Here is a 26,531-nt window from a genome sequence, read left to right on the forward strand (position 1 = left end):
TCACGACTGCAGTCGTGTCAGCTCAGTTGAGTCAGACTAACATTACTAAAAATCCATCTGAATGTTCATTAAGATGCAGGTTAACACATTAACTGGTCTCACACAGCCACAAACATGGCTTCGGACATGGTAGGCTGTACCTTAAGGAGCATCAAGAGGGCTTTTTTTTTATTATTGTGTTCAGCTAACTCAGTTGACCTCAAACAATTGAGACACACACCCTTTTTGCCTGTCAGGACAGGGTCCTTCTCTGTCTTGCTGCTGGGACAGGAGAAGTTAGGTAGGTACGGAGGTGATTCACAAGCAACCCATCCTTCGCGTACTCCTAATGGGGGGTGGAGGGGAGGGAAGCACATGGGCAAAAAGCCACAGCTGCTCCAAGGCTGTTCCAGTTTTACAGCACCCGATTTATGGAAAACAAAGTGAGAAGAACAGAGAAAATGGGTTTTGAACACTTTTGACTTGCAGGAATCATTACAAACTGCTCCTGCTCTGTCTACAGGCTACCCCGGGCTCCATCTGCCTTCAAGGCCAAGGAGGAAACATTAAACTTGAACAGTAGCCAGGATTCACCATCCACTTTCCTTTTGGGCTGCGCTCACACGGGGAGGGCTCTCCCTGTGGCAAGCCAGCAAGTAGCGGTGAAAAAGCCTCGCTAACAGGGCTTGGGGCCGCCGGGGGACCAAGGGGCAGCTCTGTCCCCGAGCACCCAGCAGCAGCACCCAGTGCTTGCTCCTCACACCCTGGTGTGTGGGCTTCAGCACTACAGGAGAGGCTGGAAGGCTTTCCCTCACCGGATGGCTTTCCAGTGGGCTGCTGTGTGGCATCTTAGCCAGCAAGGATGGCTCGTTCCCTGAGCTGGGACATCGCCATGAAAGCTTCCCAGTGCCGGACACAAGTGTGCAGCCGCGGGCCTGGCCTCTGCCCCCCGCGCCAGGGGAGGCTGGAGCAGCAGTTGGCGCTGCGGCATGGCCGGCCCTTCCCTTCCCCTCCCTTCCCCCCGCGCAGCCGCCCCCACCCTGCAGGAGCTATCGCAAATCCCCAGGCTGCGCCGGCTGCCAGCTGACATAACTGTTTAGTCAGCAAGCAGGCAGAGGAGCGGCCACCCCCCCTCCATCCTTCCCCGGCTCCTTCCCGTGGTACCTTCCCCACCGCCCTCCCACCCGGGGAAACAATCTCTGCCCCCAAGGATGAAGAGTTCTGGAAAAGTTGGCCTCGCTTCGCCTGTAGCCAAGTGGTTTGGGTTTTTCCTGCCTTTCCCCCCCTCAGTGCTATGTGTGGCCCGCATCCAGCCCACCAGCCCCATCCCCCTGGCGCGAGGAGGCTGCCGCCAGCGCGACTTCCTCCATTTGCTGCGAGAACATCACCGGGGCTGGCCCAGCGCACCGCGTGAGGGAAATGCAACGTAATAGCCAGGCCCCAGGTGCCAAGGTTAGCTCGTCCTTTTCCTCTCCCTGAGATGACTTCCAGTCCCCCAAATGCCAGCCTCTCAAAGAGGCTTAAAAACCGTGCAGAAGTTAGAAGCAAAGGGGGGGGAAAAAAGACAAAAGAATGCCCAAGCCTTCCAAAACACCACACAGCCTTTAACTTGCATTTCAGGGAGAGAAAAGTCAGGTTTCATCCACTCGCACAGAGACTGAGTGACCATAACCATACCTCTTCAAGGCAGAGATGCACGACCCTGGCTACCATGGGGGCAGCATGCCAGGCACACCAAGCAGCCCCTGACTGCCTTCTCAGCCCACCCAGTGCAGGCGCAGTAACTGCAGCACTACAAACCTATCAGCCGAAAGGGAAACTGTGTCCCAGGCAAGGCTGTAATAATGAAAAGCCTCTGCAAAAGGCAAGGTCCGATACTAAATGCTACCAGGGACAGGGGTCATCCCCTACACCCTGTGTGCAGGAGTGCCGGGCTCCTAGCCCCTGGACACTGTGTCCATGTGACGTTCTGAGAGCATCCGCCTAACCGAACGCATGGCGTGCTTGCAAAAAATAGCTTTCACCAGGAAACCTCACAACCTATCATCCCACATCTCCTGTGCCAGTGTGCATGCCCGGTATGAAGCTGCGCACCTACGTACCCCAGAACGCACATGTTTGCAGTGTCACGTTGGCAAACTGAGGGAATCTATGGTGGCCCATTTTGCAAAATCCCCTGCTTTCCCAGGTGTAACTAGGGGAGATTAAAAGGTGCTATGATGCCGCCAAGAGTTTATCCAGAAACAACGTGATCCAAACCAAAATGATATTACCAGTGCTGATGTTCCTAAATGAAAATGTCATTTGGCATATACAAGAGTCTATTCAATGGAAAAAAATGTTCAGTCTCCCCTTTCCTCCTCTCCTCCCCCTAAGAAATACACACGAGCTCCATTTCCTCCCAGCTTGGTATCAATGCAACTGACTACAATTCATCTGATTCCTAAACTGCAGAATAACAGAGAAAATTAAAGAGCGACCTGTCTCAGTTTCTCATCTTGTGAATGCAAGGAGTTACCGTCAGAAAAAAAACAACTCTACAAATAGTTCCCAAATAACTAAGCAACGGTGAAGACTGAAATTCCCTAGAAAAGAAAAGCATTTTAAGTCCTGAACTGCCTTATTTCACTCTTTCATGCTTCAGCACTGAAACCTCACATTCTACACCACGCTGCCTGCTGCCAAGAGATAGACAGCTGCAACACGTAGACACAAAAAGGTGTCTTTTGGCTGGCGTTTTAGATTTCTACAGGCCGTCCTGTTTTACATACTACTCCCCGAAACAGTAAGAAGTAACTTCAGAAATCTAAAAACAAATGGACTATTGTAACTGACAATAGCTGCTGATAGAGCCTGCATCAAGTCTGCATATGCCACAAAGCCCCTTCACAGTCCATGTTCATTTTTAACAGGACAATTTTCTTAGAAATGTGCTGTTGCAGCTCTTATTTGGCCTTTAACATAGATTTAATTCTTTATCTTATAACAGAAGCTTGGCCATTCAAATAAAATCTCCATCAGTTCTCACTATTATTTCAGTTAATCCGGTATCTCCATGCAGTGATTGATACTCTGCTCCTGGCTACACAAACCGACTTCTCCCACAGAAGACACTGCACCAACGTTGGAAAAGGTGCACCCGATTTGTACCAGTTCAGTCAGAACAAAACCTGGACCACAGTCTGACATGATGAAACATGATCTCCTTACACAATATCAAGCGTAATTAAGAAAGATACTCTCTTAAGATGGAAATTACTTTGGGAGCAGAAAGAAGAGCTGAAGACAACACAATTTACAGAAGCAACAGATTTTTTGCACAACTAACACAATGAAGTTATTTGCATCAAGAGAGCAGCCAGCAAATGTGTGCTAAGGTGGGAAGATGAGTCTATCTTCACAGCTGAAACTCTAAAACCTATTTACACAAACAGCATGTAGTTTTGTGATGCCTGCACTCAGGGTCAACACCTCTCCAGAAGCTCTTCCCCTTTCTCCAGTTGCTCATTCCCGTATCAGGGAAAGCCTACAGTTTGCTTCCCTTTCAGTGAACAAAACAAAAGTTTGCAGGGTGTGACTGTTGAAAAAAAGAAAAAAATGGAGGAGGACTGGTGACCTGGATCACTTTAGTGATTAGGCTTACAGGGAAACCCCACAAACACTTGTATCAGCACCTCTGGAGAGGAGGCAGTAATGAATGGCTAGAGGAGAGGGGATAAACATATTATGGAAAACAACAACAAAAAACCCTCCGAAGCTGTTTTTGTTGTAGAATGTAAACTGCTTCTTCATGCTCTGATGTCAAACGCACATTTAGGTTGCCAACAAAACCATTCCGAGGTCAGTAATCTGACATCACTATGAATTTTTTTAGTTATCCAGGTAAAGACACACCAGAAGGGAAAGATGGAAGGAAATACCTAAATATCAAAAGACTCTTAAGAAAAAGGCAGCTTCAAAGAGATAACTAACATCACGCACAGATCTCCATTGAGATTTTCCCTTTGCATTGTTTGTAGTCACATACCTGGAAGAATACTTGCCTTGAAGTGGTGGAAGGAAAAAGCATTAAACACAAGTGGTGTTAAACACAACCTTTGAAGGCAAATACCACAACTGTACCTGAAAGACAGGGACAAGTGGGAAAAGGAAAAGGGGTAGAAGGAGGAAAGTGACTCTATTAACATAAGCATGCCACTCTTTCAGTACTTTACTCTCATCATGGTACAAAGATGCCTATGAACTAAAAGCAACCATGGAGTGGATGCTCACACTTACCCTCAGTGACTCTGGAAGCCAGAATGCAGATAAGAATATACTAAAATTAAAAATAAAGCATCTCCCCTCCTCCCCCCCCCCTCAAAAAAAAAAAAAAAGACCGTGCTGTTCTTCTGTTCTTTCAACATTGCAACTCCAAGCCGGCAAAGATCTTAAGCCCAACAACAGGAACAGAGCAGATGCAGCTCCTATACACCAGGACAGATACAACAGACATTGCTAATGACCCCCCACCCATGGAGCAGAGCTTGGATTACGCTCTGTGAGCAGGAATTAATCAACCCAGCAGCGTAACTGCATGGAGTCTAGGATCCATCCTAGCAAACAATGCCTTCTGGTTCATCTAAGGTTGATTTGAGGCCCCAGCAAAGATAACTAGCAAAAAGGCATTCCATGCGGTTCCTTCACTTTTCCTCCTGGCCCTTGCTTTGCTACAAGGATGTGGTGGTTTTGATGGTTTGAGCACTGGTCTTTTTAACGATGGTTGCACGGTCATTTTAAATCTCTCCTATCTGCATCGCAATCAGAAGTCCTGTCCTCTTCTGCTGTGTCTTCTCCACTGCCTCCTTGTGCCAGCACAGCTAAATCAGCTGCACAGCAAGTCAGATTAGAGAACTGATCCAGCCAAATTTAAACTTCTTTTGGAAGGCAGAGGAACAAGTAAAAAACATCCTTATCAGCCTCTTGGTCTAGCACCGTAAGATGTACCTTTAAGAAACTTAAGACCTTTAATATTTAAGATATGTACCCTAAGAAAAAAGGCAGTAATGAAAATACTTCTAATTAAAGCAACATAGATGTGCCCTACTGTTTACACATATACAGTGACTCCATGTTAGTTTTTAGGTTTTCCTGGTCTGACACCCAACTGCAGAGAGTTGCAAAGAGTATGCCATGCTAGAGCTACATTCCTTGGTCCTTGTGCGACCCTTAAGTTACTAAATTTAAATGTATGATACTAAATGCACAGAGCAGCAGCAGAGCACTGCAAGACGAGCTCTGAATTCAACAGTAAGAACTACAGACACAGCTTGATAGTTTCAAAGGACAGCCCCAACCTCCTTTCTCTGAACAGATATGCTAGCTACTTCCAAACACTACATAAATCACAGGGCCCACAGAGTACAAGACTAAGTGCTCAACGGCTTATTAGAATGGTTTTATACACAGCTACATTGAAAGATTATCATTATAAACCAGTACTACACGATGAGCAGGGTTTGTTTCTCATAAGACCACTATATTTCATAAATCTTCAGATGCTTAATAAAGGAAATAAGTAACCTAGATAAATTTGAGTTCTGTTTGTGAAATGCTTTCTTTACCAAAAGGTTTGAAATCACTATTGTCACCATTCATATTACTTGGAACGAAGTTCCCTGTTCTGGCAAGTCAGAATAAAGTTTTACTCCAACTAAACATGAATAAAGTAGCACACATCATTTGGTACACGGGTTAAGTAAGGTAGGGCTTTAAAAGCCACGGTTCCTTTTTAGGCTGTCAGTACTGAAGAATGTGCAGCACTTTACACAGAGAAAGGGGTTAGCATGACCTGATCTACAGCTCTCCGTTCTCACTCTGCACTTCACAAGTATCTGCATTTCAGTAAGTATTGTAGGCATTGATCTGTGAAGCGGCCTGGGAGTGATCTAACATAATTAAATGCCAGCAGTATGGTAGTGCCGAAGCAACATTCCTTTGGTTGCAAAAAGTTAAAATCACCAAGTTCAGCAACATGCAGCAGTCCTACAAGTGGACAAGTGGGTAGGCAGATTACCGTAAGAAGGGGATACAAACATAAGAGAGTTACATCAATAAGCATTTCACTTCAAGGAGCTCAAAACAATTTCTCTGACAGCTGCTGAGACCGTAAAGATGGGCGAATCCCCGTTACCATCCCATGTAAGCAGTGCAGATGAAGAAAGGAGGCTAACTTTTTTGTGGGCAGTATCACTTGGCTCGGGCGGAGCTCAAAGAAATACCCCACAGCTGGCAAGGACAGATGCCCATTGTGTCTGATTAAATTCCACTCACTAAGGTTTCAGATGTGCAGGGCGTGCTTCAGGCTGCCATCTGTAGGGGGAAAAAAGATATTAAGTGGAGGGATACACGGACACTGCTCTTAGAAACCAGTAGTATACCAGAAGGGAGGAAGGCAGAGAGCTAAGCACCATCTAAACAAGCAGTTCTCAAGTAATGAGGAGCTCAGCAGCTGAGCCAGATCTGCAAACACCCTCACTAGTCAGCATCTCCTGTCTGTAACCCGCCAATACAGAGAAAGTTCCACTAAAAAAGCTGCTGAACAGGAGAATCCTGGCAGCACCTGGAAACCTTTAAGCCTGTCCAAGTATATGTCTTACAGCAATAAATATGTAGGCAAATAAAATACTTTTGGCATGTGCCTGTGATAGATGTTAACAAGGCAAACCATGGCTTTAACAAGTGTTCAATGAACAACGTAATCAAGAGCATGGAACAGCTTCTGCATAATCACTGATACTGAGACCGGGCTCCAGCCTGGGAGGAAGGCCACAGAGGGGATACAACAGAGGTGCACACAACCCCAAAAGGCATGGAGATGGTCAGTAGTGGTCAATCATGCATTACTTCCCATAGCCCACATCCTATATCGTACCAAGTGGAAGCATCAAACGGCAGGTCTACGAAGTTGTTTTTTTCACCTTCCCTCCAACAAAGCATGTGGTAAAACTGTGAGACTCATGCCAAGTGCCTGCACAGGTTCAAAGAGCCACTGGGCAAGCTCAAGAAAAAGGATTCCTGAACCTAAATACTGAACCCTCTGGCTGAAGAGATTCCAGAGGCTACAAAATCCTGGAAGACTTCACTAGGAAAAGCATCATCAGCAGATGCCCTTTTGCCATACTCTATTTTGATAAACTCCCATCAACTGGCAACCTGTGCTAGATGGGCTTTAGGTCTGACTTGGTATTAGACACAAATAGGATTCACTTGAGTTTGCAGGTGAAAAATGCAGCACGACTTACTCCATGGGACTGAAAAACCTCCAGCCAGAGATCCAGAGGCATTTCTTACAGCAGCAGTGCCAGCCTGAAGAGGCATTCCCTGCTGTGACCCGAAGTTTCAGTGGAGAGGCAGGTACCAGGAACTGCTTATTCCAGGGCAGGGCAGAACTGGGGAAACGTCCCTGGAACTGCAGCTTCAGCGTGATTCAGGTCAGAGTGAATTCAGAGGTTACCATACCACAGCTGTCTTCCCTGTCTGACAGCCAGAGGTTACCACACTTGCAGCAGAGACGTGTCCAACACCAGAGCTGCCCATTACTGAAGTTTTAACTATCGCTCAATTCAATTTAAGCACAGCAAACTCTGAAGTGCAGCACTTAGGAGGCCCCAGACGCATCCACCCTCCTGCCTTCTCAGCTACTCAAACCAAGCCCTTCACCCAGCATCAGAGCAGAGCAGCAGGATGGGAAACCTCCAGAAACACTGAAGTCAGTTCTGCAGCAAACATTTGCCCAAGGCCCTCACCTAGGCAGCGAGCACAGGCACCCTTATTTCCCAGGACTTACATGAAGGCCTTTGGGCAGGCATGGAGGGTGGCGAGAGGCAGGCCACCTCCAGCAGAAGAGCCCAGCACAGAGCCAGGCCTCCTGTTGGTACTGCCACAGGCCATATTAACATGTCACCTTCAATATACATCCAGCAGAGTTCAGGTCATGGATTTGCTGGAAGTTCATCACTTATTCAGGCTTTTGTGCGAGAGGTCATTGCTGTCAAACTGTCTGCTTTCACAAGCACAAAAGCTCATGTTAAAATGTAAATACTTACAGGTATTTCACCAGGCACTCAAGATTAAAGTCAGGACAAATATATTAGCCCTAGCTGTATTTTACAATGCCGGTAGTACTTGAAAGTCATCTGTTTGTGAACCAGGGGTTTTATGTGGGTTCATCTGCCTAGACAGGAAGCAGGATCTAATGGTGAAGACACAGGACTGGATTTAGAGTAGTTGGGTTCTTTCCCTGACTCTGTTCCTGTATCTCTGTCACCTTCAGGAAACATATTTTTCATGCCACTCTCCAGATTAAAAAGCACACGAACAGATGCTTATCCTGGCCCCATACAACTTCTGTGACCCTGTGTCGTTTCTGCTAATTGCTACAAGAATTCTGGAACGATAGAGGAGACGTTAACCCGACTTGTAAAGTTAACAAAAAGCATCAGCCTTACACAAGAGCACAACGACCTCCTCCCTGAACGCCTGTGTCACACTGTTTGTTTTTCAAGACAGACTCTCTGCAACTCATTACTACACTGGCCTTGATGGAGACAGCATTTTGCAAATTCAGCTTTGCAACAAGCCTGGATAGGTTGGCTTACCCCTGTCGCCTAGATTTGTGCGTTGCATACCACTTGCAAGCAATTCAAGCATGACTTCTGTGTTGGGGAAACACCACAAGACTAGCAGCAGGACTACGCTGGCACAGGCCTACTGGGAAAATCAACTCCCCAGCTGTGGGAAGAAGCAAAGCCGGCGGAGACTGCAATCACCACGTCACCCTGGAATCCAGTTTCATGTCCAGTCCAACCTCGTTCTGCGATCGAGCTGTACAGTTCTGGAAAAGCTGGTATCCTCTTCCCTCAGCATTTCAAGCCACACGTCAGATTCTCCTGTGACTTTTGGAAAGTACTGCACTAGTGTTTAATAGGAAGAAGTCGTCTCAGGCCTGAGAGGAACTCGCATTCATTTGGTTCAGTATCGGTCGAGGGTAATTCTTCTGCACTGTGAACCCTGCATCAGGGCAGCCAGACAGACAGCCCCACAGCCCTTATTCACAGAGGCTTTCCACACCAGGCACTCCTGCTATCAACTTACAGGCCAAGACAGCTTCAGTAAACCACAGGGCGAGGTGGGTGCCGTCTCTCTGGATCAGCAGAAGGGAGTGCAGACTTATGCTCTTATGTGCGCTCCCTGCCCCTGCTCGAGCCAGCGCAGGAGGCAAAGTGAGCGTACGTTACACGCTCACTGCAGGATGCCACATCCTGCCGTATTTCATACGGCTTCCCAAGGCAAGCCAGATACTTTTCAAACACAGTATGATGTTTGACAGTATGATCTGTCACAGTATGACAAGTTCTCAGAGACAACACAGGAGAGAGAGAAGGGAATGGCACTGACAGATTTTTCCAACAGTACCCAACTGTTCTTAGCCATGCTTCTCTTAAAAGGAAAAAAGCAAGCAAACAGACACACCGCAGACACACACAAACTTTACAACGCTTATTCTTTCTGCTTCTTGCTTTTGGAAACTTGTTCGGCTTTTATGAATTTCTCGTAACTCTCACTCACTCATCCAAAACCTTCCCATTGCTACAGAAAGCAGAGGTCTGCTTCAGAGAGCAAACAACAGGGGGGAAAGAAAAAAAAAAAAAAGCAGCTTTTTTATGCACTGCTTTCCCCCCTCAAACCTGCTCCCAGCCGTGCCCCCCTGCGCCCCCCACACACGGTGCAGGGTTTTAAGGAGCGCTGGTTGTGCTGACATCAGTGAGGCTCTGGGGGCTATCCAGGCAGCTGTTCCTGCTCCTGTTCATGGCCGAGAGCCAAGTCGCTCTGCCTTTTTGGTGATGTTCCCTCCTGCCGGCTACCCCCACTCCCGCCCACACGTCTGCAGGGTGGGGCGAGGTGGCCACTGGCAGCCTTTCCAAGGAAACCTAAGGAAAAAAAAAAAAAAAAGAAAAAAAAAGGCTGTTTTCATTTCCAGCCTCTGGTAAGAAGCGTTCAGTAACTTTTGACGGCCAGGCTGTGGGGTGAAGGAACTGCAGTTCTTCTTCCCGAACAGGCAGGGCCCACGATGCCCTGAGGACTTTGTCACCTAGAGGAGAAAGACATGTGCTCTGTCCTCCCCCTGCCCAGACACGGGGATTGCCTGGCAACCCGCAGGCCCTGCTCTGTACAGCTGTTCCCCTGTTTTAAAACAGACCCCCATCCTCGGAGGCAGCTGTTCTCCAGCCAAATGATGATAGCAGAGCAGCAAAAAGCTCACCCAGAGCAACCCGCGAGCGCAACGCGGGTGCGAGATGTCTTCCAGAAGCAGCGAAGGGGCCACTGCAGTACTTTTCCTTCCCTCTGCTGCTCCCTGCAAAGGCACCAAGCAGCGCGAGGACACGTGAGCTGTGCCAGGACACCTTTTGGTCCGGCCGGCCCCACTGGCGCAAGTTTTCGGCAGCTGCCTGCCTGCAGTAATCCCAGCGGCAGAGAGCATCCCTCCGCTGAGCCGCAGCCAGATTCAGGGAGCGAAAAAGTGGCAGCCAAGCCAACTTCACGTACGGCCTCAGAGCCTGCAGCTCAGACCCCATGTCAAGATTAGGAAAGTATGCACACACAGAGAACACATGAGCTGCTGGAGCGCTTTGCTTTAACTCTTGCAGACGCCATGCGTCAAAGGAGTTTGGGTTTGCAGCCACGTCTAGCGCCGCGTCTCCTCAAGGCCGGCTCTTCTCAGGCCACAAGACCGGCTACACCTCCTTAAGCTGAGCAGTGTTTTCTCAAGTAGGTCAGAAACGGAAGGCAGTAAGATGCGTTCACAGTCACAGCTCAAATGGGTTAAAGATTCTGGCTTGTGTCACGAATACTTTTTCTGCAAGTTAAACACAGGCCCCAGTCCTGAAACACTTCCCTTAACTTCACCCATGCCAGTATTTTGACTTAAATGGAACAGCCTCCTTAAACAGAATTATATCTATGTTTGAAGTGTCTGCAGGATCAGTGCTTGGCATGATCTAGACTTGCCTCCGACATACACACAAAGGCAAATTTTAGAAATACCGTGAGAGCCATCAGGCCAAGCTGCATTAAGATAAAAAGAAAAAGATATAGATGGTAACACCCAGCACCGCAAATTTTACATCTGTGTGTGTTGTAGGACAAGACATTGGGACAGGAGAAGTAGAGGTGCCTGAAAGTTACAGCTGGAAGCAAGAGGAGGGTCCCTACCACTTGGTTTATCGGGGCAAAGAGGAGCCTCAAAATCGAGTAGCCACGTACACCATCAGCTCCAGAAACACTGACCATTCCAGGAATCACTTGGGATTTTTTTTTAAGTTATTATTCCTTAGAAGAGGTCCAACTGAGTGCAGTAATGTTAGCAATTCTCCACGGCAAAGAAACCCCCTTCAGCCAAGAAACAAAACCGACTCCTTCCTTCTGTATACCCAGCACAAAAGCGGCAGATACAAACACGAGTTTCTCTGGAACAAACCAGTCAAATTCATTCAAATCTTCACAAAGTGCAGTAAGGTAAAACCCATTCCTGTTCCCAGAGCTTATTACAGTAACATGACTAAACATGCTCAGCAGTCCAATTTGATAGGATGCATCCATTTGCTGATGCCAGAGGAAGATGCATGTCTCTTATACGTGGCACCGCTCTCACAGGCTGCTTTTCAAAAGATGTTTTGAAAAGCGACCTGCTGCGTACATTCTTAACAAGTCATAGTATCACCGGCTGTGCAAGTGTTTGACCTCTACTTGCTATGCACTGTGGACAAAAATCTGACATCAGCTTATTCCAACCTTAGTAACACCAAACTGCTCCTATAAAGGCGCCTGGAACAGCCTACGACAGTGCACCGATAAACTCCCAGACGGACCCCCGGAGTGCTGAAAATGCAACTAGGTTAGTACACGAGCCCACATGTTTTAAATTTGGTTTGGTTTAATCCAAGTAAGTAACCTGATTAAAATGGGAGTCTTCTCTGGAGGTCTAATTTCTAGATGTTTCCATTACTCCATATGCTTTCATGTTGTATAAACATAACGAATGATACATACATCACTGTTGGGGTGATTTAAGAATTCAGTTTAAAGCTACAATGCAAGTCACTCAAGGCAAGAGAATTAGATTACTTTCTGAATGGCACGAGCCAGCAACTGCACTTTGTTTCAGTCCTGGGAACAGGACATACCGAGGGGTGATATCTTTCTAATCCCAGTTTCTTCTAATTTCTGCATTTCAGAACTTTAATATTTGACATTTTTACATTCAGACCTAAAGCAAAAGTGAGAGAGGATGCAGTCTGACTGTGATGTTTTCAAACAAGTATTACATTGAGGAGCATATCTCCTTCTAAACCAAGCACCACACAGCCCCCTGAACATGTGCATATTCTTGCACCGTTACCTAGAGAAAAAACACCTGAATCCTTGTCCCTCATGTGCAACCTAGGCATTCAAGAGAGCTACCCAAACTGTGCCTTGCAACCAAAGCTCTCTGTTTATACACGGACACCTCAGCGGCAGCAGCGCAGGTTCCCAGCATGCCTCAACCTTGATATCTGGAAAGACTCCACCATGGGGTAAGAAGATAGTTATAATTAAACATTTATACTGAGGTACTGCCGAGCAGGTCAGTTCCACAGTGTGCTAGGTGGCTTTTCAAAACTCAGTAATTGAATGCTGATCCCTGCCCCGAAGAGTTTACAGTGTAGGAAATCAAAGCCTAACACTTGGCATCTGTATAGTGGGAATTAAACAAAGACCACCACCAGCTCGTTTCTTGGGTCTGTGGACTAGGCAGCTCGTATAAACATCCATTACCAGAAAGAGTGGAATTTTTACATCAGCGATCTGGACTTTCTTAATCCACATCTGTGCTACTGAGTTGCGCAGCCCTGTTTGAATCACCCGCCGGGACAGCAAATACAGCGTGCAGTTTGTATGTGCTCCTGGCATCCTCTTGTCCAACGTAAATTATTTTTGGCCAACACACTTTTTAGTGATCATTTGAAAAAGAAAGACAGTGAGCACACAAACAGAAGCATTTACTGCAAGTCAAGTGCAGGCAAGACGGAGGCTGCCAATGCACCAGGCCAAAAGTTGGGTACCAGCAGATCCTTCTGCAGGGGGTAACTCGCTGGACGACCCCAGGCATGCATCAGTACATTCGCTATGCAACACCAGCACACATCGGCTGTTGGGCAGACCACAGCCACATGCAAGCCTGCGGCGTTCCAAATCTACTAACCCACATCTTTTCCTATGGAGACTAAGGGTTACGCAAGGGTGTAAATAAAAACTCCAGCCCCAAACACGCAGGGGCCATCTCTGCCCCAGATCCATCCTTGGGGAGAATCCTCTGCATTCTCCTTTTCCTGCAGGGAAGGACAGGCTTGGGAAGGACAAGTCCTCCTCCCACTCACCAGAGGGAATATACTCACGAAAGCTAGAGCATTGCCTCTATGATTTAGAAAAGGGATGCCCACGCTGTTTCAGCGTTGTCCAAACCCAGGATGGAAGAGAATTTAGTCAAATAGGCTATTATAGCTCAAATTCAGTTTTTTGTTTATCATACAACCTCCTGAAATAGATGCACTGAATTTATAACTACACCTGTAGGAATTTCAAGCAGCAGAAAAATACAAAGGCACCATTAGTGTTTCAGTTTTTTAAAGTTTCCTGGCGTCTTTCATGCTATGAATGCTCAAGAGCTTTCAGCTGTACATACCCCACACAAAATCTTAGTCCAGTGAAGTCTGAAAGAGTTTTGCTGTTGATTCGAGTGAAGCCATGTTTTCCACTTCTACATACTATTTACACATCTACTGATTTATTAAACACGTAAAAGCAACCGTAATGAGACACAATCTGTGTTCAGCTTGGCCCACTTAGCAGTTCCATGAAGGCATTTGCTGACTATGGAGCACTTAAGATGAGAAACCTTACCACTTATTCCTATCTTTTTCTTTCTCAAGGGAAAAGGGAGCCATGGAAAATCCTAAGTCACTAGATTTAAAGAGCTTACAAGTTCCAAGAGCTTTGAAAGTACAGATTGGAAACGGCTTGAGGTGCAGTTAACGGGGCTGCCGAGCGTACAGAATCCACCAGTTCCTTCCTGCAGAGTTTATAATCTGCATGGCTTCCTTCTGGGGTAACTGGCATCCACTCTGAGGTATCGATCACTTCGCCCACCCCTAGGAATTCACCCTCTGGTTAGGCAGAACGTGGCAGTCATTCCCAGTCACTTCACATTCAGCAAAACAACACTGATGCTTCCCAAAAAGGAGGAATGGAGACAGAGGACCGAGAAGATTTCTACTTCAAAATGTAGGTGACACTGATATGAAAATGATAAATTCCTCACAGTTTAAGGAGAAGCACGGTTTCCAACAATAAACTAAGTTTACATCAGGGAATTAGGGGCACAGTGATATAGCTCTCTTTACCATTTCGCAACATGACAGTCGGGCTCCTGCCAGTTCAAACACTGCTAAGAGATCTTCCCAAGCAGAAAAGCCACCTATCTGCTGTGAAAGCTGGAAGCTGATCCAAGACTTGTTCCAGAAGCTGCCAAGGACCACAGCTTTGAACCTTACTTGGAAACGTGGTAAAGTGTACTAGCTGGCACCTGGCTGGGCTGTCTGATAAGGAAGAAGAACCATTGATACCTGCAGCCGCTAGAAAAAGAGAACAAAAGAAATATGTCCTCCAAATCAACTAAACGCAAGGCATAAGTTACATCTCCATTGAGAAGAACTCATCATTGCACTCATACTTCTTTGCCTGGAAAGTAGAGTCATAAACAGAAGCCCTCAGTAACCCAGCTCCATCTCTTCCACATCTATCTTCTGCAGCACGCAGTTCCACCTCCTGGACCTTCAGAGTCTCACCTAAAAAGTGAGCCTCCTGCTGCAGCTTTCCTTCCTTCTACCCAAAAAGATCAGGACGCTCAGACCGTGGAACATCTGAGCGGTGCCACAAGTTATCCAAGTGCACACCGGTTCAGGATCCCTTAAGGCTTTTGGGGAGAAGAAGAGGACAAAGCCAGCAAGCACACGCCCAAGACGCCACAGCCACCTGTTGTCCTCAATACACAGGCAACTGCATGAGCAGCAGAAAACCACGTGCACTTGGATGAAGAACAGTACATGGGTATTCACGTCCTGGCCGCTTCTCATGTGCTCAACACCCTAAGAGCAATGAGACACAACAAACTTAATTTGAGGAGGAAAATGCATTTTGTGTAATAGAACAAGGAGAGGAACTTACTTAAACTAGGCTCTTTCCCCTACCCAAAGCTGTGAGTGGTCCAAATTAACAGTAATGTTGCTCCCTAAAGGAAACAAAAGGAAGTACTGCTGCTGATTACTGCAAAATCCAAAGCAGTTCTCCCTTGCCTGGGCTGCAGCACCAGCAGTGTGAAGGAGCACGGCCTCAACACAGGAATGGATTTATTGCTGTGATGCAAGTACTGCAAGCAAAACACTCCCAGGCGCTGATACATCTGAGCACTGACATCACCTGCCGTAAGGAACGGGACTAACAAGGGCTCCTGCTAAAGCCAGCTAATCACACAAGGTAAAAGCAAAGGCCAGCTACACTTCAACGTGAACATTTTGTTCCTCTCACCTTTACAGAGGAGATACATACCTAAATTAACTAAAAAATGTTTGTCAGAAGTTGATCATCCTCCGTTTTCAAAGGATGGGTGATGCAGGCCACCCATTTCTACAACACCTACAAGTCAGTTTGTGCTGTATCAAGAAAGCATGCTTTACAATCTCCACCAGGAGATGACAACCAGAGAAGTCTTACATGTATCAGGGGCTAACACTTCCATTATTAAGCACAAAATACATTTATTTTCAGAGGCAAATTAGCAAGTCGCCCAGGCATACCAGCATAGAAAACTTCTAAGGTGCTTAATGTACTTTTTACTCAAACCCACTTAAAAGCCAAAATTTAATTTTTCGAAGCTGCCAGTGATTGCACTGTTAAGTCCCTTGGCCACAGTGTATAATCAGCTCTCCCAACACTTGTTGAGAGTTCTGCACAAAGTAACGTCCCTCGTGCGAACCCATCTTCAAAGGAACATCAGACACCAGACCAAGGAAGGGGATGTCTTCTTCACAAGGAAAAAATCTTTCAAGATCCTAAGTGAATAAGATTAAGCACGACATGGTTTTGGTGAGTAAGGTTAGATGCAGGAAAGCAGCGGAATGTGAAAGTTGCATTCCAGGTGCTTCTGCAGGGACACCAGCAAAGGAGATGGGGGAGGCAATCAAGGCATTAAAGGCCTCTCTCTCTAATGGTCCTTGAATACCTATTTCAGGCCAGGAGCCTAACAATGCCCCTGGGGGATATTGACAGCTTTTCTTTTCCCTTGCTCTAGCATCTCTGTGGACTCTGCAGGTGAATCCTGTTGTTAAAACAGCTGCCTTTCTCTACATCTCTAAAGAGGTATTCAGATTCTCTTAGCATTACTTAGTTGAATCACCCTAAATAAACAGTCTCCACCCATCAACTACTTCTTTTGTGTAAAGCACCTATTCAAAGGCAACCACCTTTATTGATTCCTAGGCTGGCCAACCTGAAGGCTGAAATACTACAAAAAAAAAAAAAAAAAAAAAGTAGGATACACCAGAAGTGCCTGTGTCATTTCTAAAGGAAACACGGGTCCAGGTGCTGTTCGGTTACATCAAGCAATTTATTTCTGACTGCAGCAGGCATCTCTAACAGCTTTAACACTGGCACAGCTGCAAGACAAGTATCCCACTGACTCTTCTCCCTTTTGTCCAGGCCCTTTTTCTTGTTTCGACCCTTTTACACCACTGGGATAGGGCAGCACAAGCCGAACGAGCCACCTAACAGGAGTCCACAGCATATGGCCCAGCTGGCAATTACCTGCACTTTTCACCTTTCCCCGTAAAACCCTAGCGTGAGCTTTAGGTAAGTTTTGTCACACCCTGCTCTGAGCAACACACGGAGGGAAGGCAGGTGAGATGCTCTGGTACTGCTGCCCCGCACTCATTTCCGAGCTGCTGGCCCTCAAAACCAGAGGACAATTTTAGGACAATTCCTGTCCAGAAGTACCCCAGAACAGAGTCAGCACTTCGCACCTCAGCCGAGCTCACCTCCTTTCATTTTTAACCACAGGCTGATAACCAAACCAGACCTGGCAAAGCTTGGCAACTTTTGAGCCCTCCCCGGCTCCACAGGACCAGCTAACTTTTCAGTGCATCACCAGAGCGCGGCATTTCCAAAGACACCCAAATCCTTCCTTGAAAATCACTGTCTATAAAGGTACCTCTAAACGGAAGGCAGGGGGCAGCTCCCACAGCTGCCGTTTCATGTAGGATATTACAAACCACCACACACAGGAAGGACTCATCTTGCGCCTCCCCAAAGAAAATCTGCTTTAACTTCTGGACAACAACATGGCACGTCAAACCTCCCACCTCAAAGCCAGAAACAAGGCTGTTTAAATCATCGCACAGTCTCAGGAGGCAATTCCTTCTCACCCCCAAAGTTTACGTTTGCTCCTCCAGACGCTTCTCAAAAAAGTTGCAGGGTACCCGAGCACTACATCCACGATGAAGCTGTGCTCAAAAGAACACAAAGCAGTTCCTGGCCCCTTTCCAAGGCGCAGAATACTCCTGGAAAAGCATATTTTAAAGCTGTAATCCCACGACCGGCGTTTTGCTTGAATTCATAAAGGAGGTAAAAGAAAAAGACATGGAGCAACAGGCATTCTCCCTACCTCCTGAGACCTGAAAGCAGCGCTGCCGTCCTCCTCCGAAAACAATTACCTCCCAGGAAAGAAACTACCACATCATCAAGGCAGCCGTCTCAAACTGCTACCAGCGCGGTCCAATAGCGCGCTCCCTTCGCAGCAGCTTCTGCTGCACTGAAAGCAGCAGACATGACTTCACACGTTGCAGGAGCGTACACCTAAAACACAGATTTCCAAGCTTAGGCATCATCCATCAAAAAGTTAAAAGGGGCTTTTTCTGCACTTGCATAGATTTTGAGACTAACAGGATTTACTTGTTTTCTGCTTGCTCCTGGGGAACCTTTGCAGTTTCTTTTTTTCCCAACACTGTCCCTACAGGCTGCTATCCAATACACATCAGATGCTCTCGGAGAAGTGAGCAACAGATAACTCTGGAAGGACATTTGCAAAGGGCACAAATGGAGGGCCCAATCCTGGTAACGTTTAGGCATACTGGGGGAGGCTGGAATTACTTCTCTACTTAGACAACTTGACTGCTCAACACAGTCCTCTGGAAAGCTTTATTCACACATCTAAGCATTTTTTTTCAGATGTCTTACTATCAAAAACTTGCATTTTAAGTCAAACAAAAGACCACTGCAACTTAAAAAGTGAATCCCTTACAAAAACACTCAGGTTAATTTTAGCGTCCTTCTGTTTAGCTGCTTAGCAACACTTATCCTATGACCTTCTAAGCACCATCTACTTTTACAAGGGATAATGAATATAACCAAAGGGATTTATCTATATGTTTTTAATCTACACAATGTAAGTACGTGAACAGTTTTTATTTAAATAAGAAATCCAACTGAGAGCAATCCAAACTGCATTTCTGCTTAAGAAGAAACTTGCATTGGCTAAAGTCAAGCTTTTGTTACGATTGCACCGTGACTTCAGTTTAGAAAAAGTGATAACATCCTTAAGGACTGAGAAAAGCACTACAGAAGTCACTGTCTGTATGCCTTGGGAAACACTACACTTGCCTTTGGTACTGATGGAGATTGTAGATATTGCTCACAGATAATTTAAGACATTCAGCTTTCCCAGTTTTGAAACTTCAAGCATCTCCTGAACCCTCAAAATCAAAGCCAAAAGCCATTTGGTCAGAGGGCCAGCAAACACAGTAAGGAGTTAAGGGGTGCACAACCTGCATAAGCGGAGGCGGAATAAGATGTTCCACTACACTGAAATCTGCAAGCGAACAAAGCTTCAAACCCCAGCTTTGCATGAGGAGGAAAAAAGAAAAAGCCAGCAAACACCCTGTTACACTGTCTTAATAATGAGGCAAAAAAATAGGTATATATACACATGTATATGTATATATTTAATATATAAGTATATATATAAGTATATATATAAGTATATAGTAAATAAATAATACATATATACACGTGCATTTTTTAGGGTCATCAACTATTAAAGGAAATGTGAAATAGTGGCTACAAAAATAGCCACTCCTGATGGACAAATGGCAGCCTGACAATTAGAAGCTTCCTGCGAAATAAGAGCAACAGAAAAGTTTACTCAACTGTACCTACAGGATGGTGTTTTTCCAACTGCACGATGCAAATTCCGTTCCAGAGATGGATGCCGGGAGAAGGAAGGTGAGGCAGCAAAAGAGGCCACACCAGGCTGAGCAAAGCTGCCCCGTAGCAAGAAAGCAAGCTGGATGTGTCCCTGCCGGCAGGTGAGGGAGAGCCCTGGTACTCGGGCTGATTGGATGATGGATTCACACTGGTTCGGGGTTTCTAACAAACAAAAGGCCCCATTCTTCCATGGACGTACCTAACTCCCGTTAAGGCTAATGGGCATTATGCAGGCGCACAGAGAAGAGACTATATACCCTTAAGTTTTCAAAGGGAAAATTAGAACCTAAAACAAATATGGCTGGCCTGACCCCGAGTCACTGCATCCCTTTCACGCACGCTGACCCTGTGGAAAACAGGAACTGCGGTAACAAAACTCGGTGCTCGTGTCAGAACGGCTGACCTCAAGGCGAAACCTCCAGCCGCCGTACCAGCTGTCTGCTGGGCGCTGCAGGGGCAGCAGGACAGCGTTTAGCAACCGCTCCTGGCATTAAGGAGCACGTTTTGGCTTTTTCCAAGGCACAGCGCTGGAAAGGCTGGCAACACCGGCTGCATTTAGTGCCTCTCCTAGGCTGCTGCCCCCAAATCAGACTGAACTAGACGGTTAGCTACTTTCTCAAGCACGTAACCACACTCGATCTTATCTAGGCCAGAAGACGGGCAAAAGAGGGAGCCAGGACTAAAACTCTCTTGTTTTCTTCCCCCCACTTCCCTCCAGAAATCAGTTCAGTGGCTCCCCGGCAGGATGCTGGCTGCTTGGTGGCCAGAACCAGGCAGCATCAGCCCCAGCCTGGGCTGGAGGAGCTGGGGGGCCAGGGGGGTGGACGGCCTCGGTGGGCCGGGAAGGGAAATGTGCTGAGCCAGGGGAAGCGCTCTGCTCGCTCCTCCCGGGCGAGGATGCCAAGCAGACAAGGATATCACAGCTGAGAGGTGAAACGAGGGAAAGTTGGTTCTTTAGGGTGAAAAAAGACTAAACAAAACAAAAGCAGAAAAAAAATACAAGGAAAAAAAAAACAACCAACCCCGCGTGCGTGCGGAGGGGAGGCGGGGGGAGAAGCACAGGGAGAAGAAGCCAGAGGAAACTTATCTGCGACATGACAAAGTTCAATCCACCGCCCTCCCTCCTCTGCTCTCTGCAGAAAAAAAAGCCCGTCGGGCTGCAGCAGCATCTCAGTGCTCCCCAAGGCCCTGCTCTGCCCCACAGCAGCGTGCTGGGGTGGGGGGCACGGCAGAGGAGCCCCCCTTTACCCCCAACCCAGCCCCTCCATCCCAGCCCCCTGGTCCAGCTCCGCACGCCGCATCCCCCCCCGCCTGGGCACGGAGAACAGAGTGGGGGGGGCAAAAGTTGGTTTCCAGCCCCGGGGCAGCCGGATTTGGGGGTTCTCCGAGAAGGGGACGGGATGGGAACACGGGGATGGGGGAGAAGAAGAGGGACCCCCCCCGGCTCGGATGCTGCCCGGCTCCTTCCTGTAGCGGCACACAAAGGCGGCGGGGCTGGGAGACACCCCGGGGGGGCAGGGGACACCCCCAGGGCCAGGGATCACCCCCAGGGCTGGGGCCACGTCCCTCTGCCCCCCTTACCCCCATAACACCCCCCCCATCCCAAATCTCCCCGCCCCGCCGCGCAGGCCGGGAGGGGAAAGGACACGCACGTCCCGGGGGGGGGGGGGGGGGGGGGAGGAAAAGAGAGGGGAAAAATAAAAGAAAAACCCTTTAAAAAGAAGGAGAAAAGAGGGACGGGGCAGCGGAGGGAAGGAAGAAGAGAAGGGAGGCGGCGGTTTGGCGGGGGGATGCCCGGTCTACCTGCGGAGGGGCGCCTTCATCCCGGCTCCGTCGCTCGGCGGGGGCCTCCCGGCCGGGCCCCGCTCCCACCGCCGGCCCCCCCGAGCGAGGGGGGGCACCGACCCCGGGGCAAAAAAAGAAAAAGGGAAAAGGGAAAAGGCTCCGGGCCGGGGGGGCTGCCGGAGCTGGGCTAGAAGATGTGGCTTCCTCGCAGCCCCATCCAAATTGTGGCTGGTTAAAAATAAACTTTGCAGCGGGAGGGGGGGGATGAGCTGGCCGGATTCCTGAGCTCAGACGGTTTAATATGGATGAGCATCAGGTCCTGGAGGCAAAACGCCGCGGCTGGTGCCGCTGGTTGGTAGAAAGTCTGCAACAGGGAAGGGGGAGAGAAAAAAAAAGAAAGAGAAAAAAAAATAGGAGCCGCGGAGGGAGGAGAGGAGAGGGAGGAGCGGGGGAAGGGAAGAGGGAGGCTGCACGAACTCATCATCATCTCCACCGCTGCCAGCCAAACTTTTTTCCTCCCCCTTTTTTTTTTTTTTCGCAAGGAAACTTTTTCCTTCCTTCCCCCCGACGAGCGTTTCGCTTTTTTCACCGCTCTCCCGGCCGACCGACAACACGCCGCGACCTCCTCACCCCCCCCACCCCAAAGCCCCCGGAAAGTTTGTTTTTTTTTTTTATTTCCACCCCCCGGTCTGGAAAGAGCCCTCCCGGGGGGTCCCGCTCCTGCCCTTTGTGCGCGGTACTTACGCCGGACTTTGCTGGGGCTGGGCTGCTTGCGGCGCGACATGCCGGGAGGAGCCGGGGGGGGGACACCACCACGGGGGGGGCACGCAGGGGAGGGGGAGGGCTCCGCGGCCTCGTTCCGGGAGAGGGAAAAAAAAAAAAAAAAAAGCGCTCAAAATGGCGTTTGGGTGGCTGTGCAAAGTTCATCAAGTCGGCGCTAAGTCGCCGTCCGCCCGCGCCGCCCCGCAGGGGAGCGATGGGCGCGCGGCGGGACCCCGGCGCGCTCCGCGGCCCGCCCGCCCCCGGCCCGCCCCCGCGCAGCCCCGCGGCCCGGGCAGGCGCCGCCTCACGGGGAGACCGCCTCCGGCCGGGGGCGCGCCGCTGCCGCCCGGCAGCATCCGCGGCTCGGCACGGCTCGGCGCGGCTCGGCACGGCGGGGGGCCGCCAGGTGCCCGCCCGGCCCGGCCAGAAGCCAGGTAGCGGCGGCCGCACGGCCGGGGCGGGCAGCGCCCGGGGGCGAGGCAGCTGCGGTCTTACTTTTTCACCCTCTTTTTTCCTCTGTTTTTTTCCCTTTTACACTTTTATCGTTTCCCCCTTTACTATTTTTTCCACTTTAATACTTTCCCCCTTTACTACTTTCCCCCTCTACTGCTTACTCCCTTTGCTATTTTCCCCCTTTACTACTCTTACCCCCTTTATTATTTTCCTCTCTATTCTTCTTTCCTCCTCCTTTATTACTTCCCCGCCCCCCCCCCCTTTATTACTCTTATTCCCCCCTTCGTTACTATTTTATTTTACCTCCGAAAGCCCCCATCCCGGTCCCTGCGGGGGCCAGCCACCCATCCGACAGGACCTCCCGGAGATCCTGTTTATCAGGGCATCACTTCACATTTAACAGCACATCAGCACAGGAGCGTGAGGTCCAAGCAGCACATCCAAGCAAAGGCACGGCTCGGGTGCTTGCAAATGCAAGAAGTCACCCGGTGCACACAGACACAAACCACCCTGTGCTCCCTCCTGTCACTTTTGGTGCGGTGGAGGTTGAGAGGGCTGGAGGGCTCTGCAAGGGATGCAGGGGAGCTGGATGGAGTCACAGGGATTTCACTTCACAGCCAGTTAAGAGCTGTGTGGCAAATAGGAAGAGCACATAAGAACCAAGTGTGTGGAAACACTGAAAGCTCAATGGAGAAAAAAAGTAAAACTGGTTGGGAGGAGTGCAGTCGTGACTATGAGGAACTAGCTTACTCTTCAAGGAAATGGTTATTTACACTATTTCTGAGCTAATAAAAGCAGGCCTTTTAAAGCTGTTACTTGTGAGATGGAACCTGAAGTCGCAGGCTGGTGTGTAAAGAAGTCAAGATCTGGCCTGGAGGCAACTGGCTTGTACCAGCCCACGTGGTACCCTAGCTCAGGACTGGAAAGGGATTCAAATGGAAAGGAGGGCTACATTCCAGGCAGGTGACAGTGAGCCTTTTGCCTGCAAGGTGCCCTCATTAAGTTTGTCTAAGCAGCGCTCTTTGCACACGTTGGATAAAGGCGTACATGTCGGGAATAGTCAGAACCCATCCCAAGGCCATCAGCTGTGTCTCGGGCCAGGAATAACCATCTTCCCTTCCATATTCCAAGTAAAACAACTGCAGTTCTGGTGATTGGGAACCTGGGAAGGCCACAACTGCAAGACTGAAAGGCTCACACGTGTATCCACAACACGAAACATCAGCTCTAACTTACATGTATTTGCTGCAGTGGTTTCTGCAAGCTGAGTTTTTGTCAGCTGAGTTTTGTGCGGTACTACATGTGAGTTTTGTGTATAAATTTCTGTGCCAGTGAGGTCTGTTAAAACTGGGATGCTGACTGACAGAACAGCTCTAGAAAGCTTTCCCCACAAGACAGCCAACATTAGAAAGTGCATTCCAATTGTTCTGCTACAAGGTTCTTATTTTCCAAAAAGCAAGCAAACAAACAAAAAATAACAATCGAGGGAAGTCATTACAAATAAATTAATTGTAAGGTGCCTTTAACCGTTTCATCTCTGTCCCTATTATGCCTGCCAACCCGCAGCGATAAGGCTGTTGGTAAATCGAGTAGCAATGTAGCCACCTTACCTCTTTACTTGAGTGTCTCTTGCTGACAGGCATCCCATCAAACCAAAATTGGAACAGTTGTCCACTTCAGGCTCAGACCTCGACATGTTTTTATTCACATGAGCAGACTGCGATGATTTCAGCTTGAATGGCACATCCATACAAGCTGGCTGTAGATTAGGCCTGAGAGTTTACAACCTAAGGCGCTGTTTGCACAGACATTTACATAAATTGCTCTGGTTTAAACTGATGCAAGTTCTTTAGAGACTGGCAACTCGTGTCTAATTCACCTGTGGCTAATCTCTATCAAATACTCCTTGGAGATTTTTGGACCACCTCTTGGTGAAGTTTCTGATCCACCCTTCCCAGATTTTCCAGCTTCAGAGGTTCTTCAGCAGCCCCGCACAGGAAGTTTAGCCAGGGCATCGATAGTGTAGGAAACCAGCTCTGGTCAACTCAGCATTTGAAACCTACTCTGGAAACCTACTCTGGAAACATGGACATGCAAATAATGTAGGTACTGTAAACCTCTCACTGGAAAAAATCAGAGGATTTTATTGTTTGGGGAAAATAGGTAGATATTTTTTTTAATCGCGTTTATATTTCTATGGTTTAAGCATCCCCACTCTTACAGACAGATGTAATAATGAATGGTAAATCAGTATATATTATGTTAGTGCTGTAAATAAAAAAAATGCAAAAATGTGATGTAATAACTAAAAAAAAATTAAATACCAAGGTTTATGTAAGTGTCAAAAGATTGATATGTCTTTAACAGTTTAGGATTTAACTCTGGGCTATCACAGGATAAAATATCACAAGAAAAATTAAAATAACTCAGTTTTCAAACTTCCCCTCACTTGAAATTTTATAAACTATTGCAGAGGTCAAAACCCACTGTGGTCTCAGGCTGAATGTGAAATCTCAAGCAAATGGTTTCATTTTTTTTATTTCAGTGAAAGGGAAAGTAGATATAATTTTCACCTGACAGAAACCACTACTATGAATAAAATGACTCCCCCAAAATGTTGCTACATTGCTTAAATTATACAGATCTCCCTTTCTTTCTTAGCTTTCTTCCATTTGCATTCCTGTGCTTTATCCCATCTCCTCTGATCACTGTGTGTGTGACAACTGAAGTGTCAAGTCACTGTTTGCCTGAGTCCATGCGGCTTGTACGCTTTCTGAAATCGTGACATCAGTACTCAGAAGTGATGGTAAGCATGCTATGGAGCAAGAAGACTTCCTCCATCTCCTATATAACCCTCACACACACCTCTCTGATCCTACACGGTGTTGTTAAATACAGTTAACAGTAGTACAGATATAATAAATTGTTCTGTGATGATATTTTGTGTGTTCTTAATTTCATTAAAAACACTGGGTGATGTAGCCATATTGATGACATAAAAGTCACCTGCTGCGGCCCTAAGAAAAGGACAACTCTGCCCCCACCCACAATTCAAATATAAGAAATGCTGATTAAAGGTATTCAAGGGGAGAAGAAAAACAGGATATGTAGCTTATATAAAGGCCACAACTTGAGGATACAATGATGTCTTAAAGCGAAGAGACTAGAGCAAACATTGGTATTAAAAGAGGAGGTAAAGATTAGCTAGAAAATATTTTTTTTTCCTACTCTTATTAGACATCACCAGTATTCTCTGCTTCAGAGCATAGCATTTAGAAGTTACTTCAATTTCTTCCAATGCTTACACTTCCCCTTCCACCAAAGCAGTTTTGGTAAGTCAGTTCTACTAGCCAGGAGTATTTTACACACTAAGGAGTCAGCAGTGGCCCCTGACTTTCTAGCACTGACTTTCTAGGCTGCGATGAAGGCTGGGCGAGGCCAGCTCCCTCACCCTGTGCAGCTGCAAAGGAGATTACGAGTATCGGAGGCCCTGTGCACCGCTTGAGCTTACGCTTGCACAGCATCTGGTGCAACAAAACTGGCGTCCCCTTGTCCCCTCAGCCTCCATCCTACTTCTGATGTCCTTGCTCATGCCGAGAGGCAAAATCCAGCTGACATACTAACACAGGGAAAAGCGTATTCGAAGGATCAGAGAATACTGCCCCGAGGGCTTTGAGAAATAAGTCTTTGTAATACCTAAGACCAAAAGAAATTCTAGAATTTCCTTTACATATCAACCAAGCATTTCTTTAAATGAATGAACATGCCACTGTTGGGTCTTGTCTGGGGCTGGGGGTTTGTTTTGATTTGTTTTTGAGGCGTTTCTTTTCCAACAATTCTTGGATCAAAAACTCCATTTAAGAACCAATGCAGAACTGTCAACTGTGGCCGCTATACAGGCAAGGTAATTATACAGAATAAAAGGTGGCAAGTTCAATTAAATATATTTCCAACAAAATGCTGGGAAAGCTAAACTTGATGAATTCCAGCAGAGGAAAACAACACAGAATGGCACATGGTGCAGCAAAGTCTCCCAGCATTTGTCAGGTAACACAGTACCATACAACGTTCCCATTTTCAGTACGTGGGTTAATGTGATGCACTGCCATGCTCTGCTATCCTGGCCTCTGGAAATCCTGCAGCTAGGGTGCACAAGGGTG

At 47.6% G+C, this 26,531-nt stretch overlaps 2 protein-coding genes across 14 annotated transcripts in view; one reads left to right on the plus strand and one right to left on the minus strand.

Moving 5' to 3' along the window:
- The window catches only part of RREB1 (ras responsive element binding protein 1), a 124,429-nt gene extending 102,394 nt beyond the window's left edge, over positions 1–22,035 (minus strand). For 4 of the 13 annotated variants that reach the window (XM_080579249.1, XM_080579250.1, XM_080579244.1 and 1 more), the window contains exon 1: positions 21,901–22,035. In XM_080579249.1, coding sequence (XP_080435375.1) covers positions 21,901–21,940 — 40 coding nt within the window. In that variant the 5' untranslated portion in view covers positions 21,941–22,035. Of the gene's footprint in view, positions 1–17,773; positions 20,975–21,174; positions 21,862–21,900 lie in introns of those variants that run through there. The other 9 variants (XM_080579245.1, XM_080579252.1, XM_080579257.1 and 6 more) reach the window with 6 other exon arrangements.
- Positions 22,036–22,053: 18 nt separating this feature from the next.
- On the plus strand, positions 22,054–25,800 carry LOC308189332 (uncharacterized protein; the record flags this gene model as incomplete). The annotated part of the gene is made up of 3 exons (XM_080579267.1): positions 22,054–22,352; positions 24,330–24,473; positions 25,033–25,800. The coding sequence occupies 3 exons, from the start codon at positions 22,054–22,056 to the stop codon at positions 25,154–25,156; spliced, it is 567 nt and encodes a 188-aa protein (XP_080435393.1). The 3' UTR covers positions 25,157–25,800.
- Between the last annotated feature and the right edge of the window lie 731 nt (positions 25,801–26,531).

Source organism: Anser brachyrhynchus (assembly GCF_964034855.1).
Source record: "Anser brachyrhynchus genome assembly, chromosome: 2".
Classification (NCBI taxonomy): Eukaryota; Metazoa; Chordata; class Aves; order Anseriformes; family Anatidae; genus Anser; species Anser brachyrhynchus.